Source organism: Crocodylus porosus, unplaced genomic scaffold (genome assembly GCF_001723895.1).
Source record: "Crocodylus porosus isolate Cpor-Errol unplaced genomic scaffold, CroPor_comp1, whole genome shotgun sequence".
NCBI classification, from domain to species: domain Eukaryota; kingdom Metazoa; phylum Chordata; order Crocodylia; family Crocodylidae; genus Crocodylus; species Crocodylus porosus.
In genome coordinates this window covers 199,669,439-199,671,106 of record NW_017728906.1, presented here as the reverse complement: position 1 = coordinate 199,671,106, position 1,668 = coordinate 199,669,439, and the positions used below count along the sequence as shown (strand labels likewise).

The 1,668-nt window shown below is 61.8% G+C and overlaps 1 protein-coding gene across 1 annotated transcript in view; it reads left to right on the top strand.

Annotated features, from left to right (window-relative positions):
* Positions 1-1,417: 1,417 nt before the first annotated feature.
* The window catches only part of LAMTOR1 (late endosomal/lysosomal adaptor, MAPK and MTOR activator 1), a 17,822-nt gene continuing 17,571 nt past the window's right edge, over positions 1,418-1,668 (top strand). The window contains exon 1 of the mRNA XM_019530487.1: positions 1,418-1,599. Within this exon, the coding sequence (XP_019386032.1) occupies positions 1,558-1,599 (42 nt within the window). The 5' untranslated portion in view covers positions 1,418-1,557. The remainder of the gene's footprint in view (positions 1,600-1,668) is intronic.

The following is a 1,668-nucleotide window of genomic DNA, read 5'->3' as shown; positions in this document are numbered from 1 at the left end:
CCTATTCCTCCCTTCTAGCGTGCCCACGTCCCCCCACATCTTAGTGTCATCAGCAGATTTGAACAGGTGCTTTTCACCCCCTCGTCCAAGTCACTGATGAAGATGTTGAACAGTGCGGGCCCGAGGACCGAGCCCTGGGGGACCCCACTGCCCACGTCCCTCGAAGTTGAACATGACCCGTCCACCACTGCTCTCTGGGTGCGGCCCCCAGCCGGTTGGCAACACATCTGACTGTGTGGGGTCGACACCACAGCCCCCAGTTTCTTAACGAGAACAGGGTGAGAGACAGTGTCGAAGGCCTCTGAAAGTGCAGGAAGACAACGTCCATTGCTACCTGTGTCTAAGGATTTGGTGACCTGGTCGTAGCAGGCCGCCAGGTTGGTCTGACAGGGCCTGCTGCTAATGAACCCATATTGGTTGCCCCTAAGCTTAAACTCCCCGGCTCGCCCCTCCGGGACATGCACCAGGATAATTTTCTGAAAATGCTTACCTAGGACATAGGTAAGACTAACTGGCCTAGTTTTCCGGGTCCTCCCTCCTCCCCTTTTTGAAGACGGGAACCACATTGGCCTCTTCCAGTCCTCTGGCCCCACACCAGAGCCCCACAAGTGCTCGCACAGCCGTGCCGGGGTCCCTGACTTACAACATGAAAGACTGTTTTTTGTCTTCATTCGTGTCATATGCAGGAAAATACAGTTTAAAAAAAACGAAAAAACAAAACCACACTAACCACTGCATTTAATGGCCGCATCTAGTGCAGTGGCTCCCCGGCAGTTTCAGGAGGTGCCCCTGCCTCTCTGGCAGGGGGAAGCCAATCCAGGACATGAGGGTCCCAGGTGCGTCGGCCTCAGCAAGCGCGAGAGCAGCAGCATGACCCCTGGGGATGCAGCTCCCTCAGACACCCGCACCCCAGCGGGGGGGGGGGAGGGGCAAAGAGAGCAGAGCTGGGCTGCACTCAGCCGGGGCACCCGGCAGGACAAGGAGCAACAGGCACAGGCTGCAGCAAAAGAAGGCAAGCCTGGAAAAACTCCCTCACTTCGGAATCAAACAGAAGAAAGGGGCTCCATCCTCGGAGGAGCTGAAGCCCCAGCTCCACCTCAGCCACAACTAGCACACACCCCTGCCTGAAAGAACCCCCTCCCTGCCCCAGCCTTTTATATAGCCCTGCCTCTGTCACGTGACCAGAGAGCTGGGCCTCCTTCCCACGTGACCCAACGAACGCGCAGCCGGTTCCCCGCCCGCCCCACGTGACGCCGCAAAGCTCCGGCCTCCCCCACCACGTGACCCCTCCCCCCCAGCGGAGCGCGCCGATTGGCCCCTCCCTCTCTCGCCTGCCGATCACGTGCCGGGGAAGTGGCAGGCAGGTCACGTGCCCGGAAGCGGCGCAGTGGGGCTGGGGGGAGTGGCCGCCTCTTCTCCCTCCTCCACTTTCACCTACCCCGTCTCCTCCCTCCCGCTTGTTGTTGGAGCGAAGGCTCATGTGACCGGGGCGGCCGGGCCCAGCCGGACAGCGCCCCCCGCTCCCGCCCCTGCCTCCCGGCCCGGCCTGGCCCGGCCATGGGGTGCTGCTACAGCAGCGAGAACGAGGCCTCCGACCAGGTGGGGGAGGGGTTCCTGGAGGGGGTGGTCCCTGGGGCGTATGCGCTGGGGGGTGAAGGGCCCTGAAGG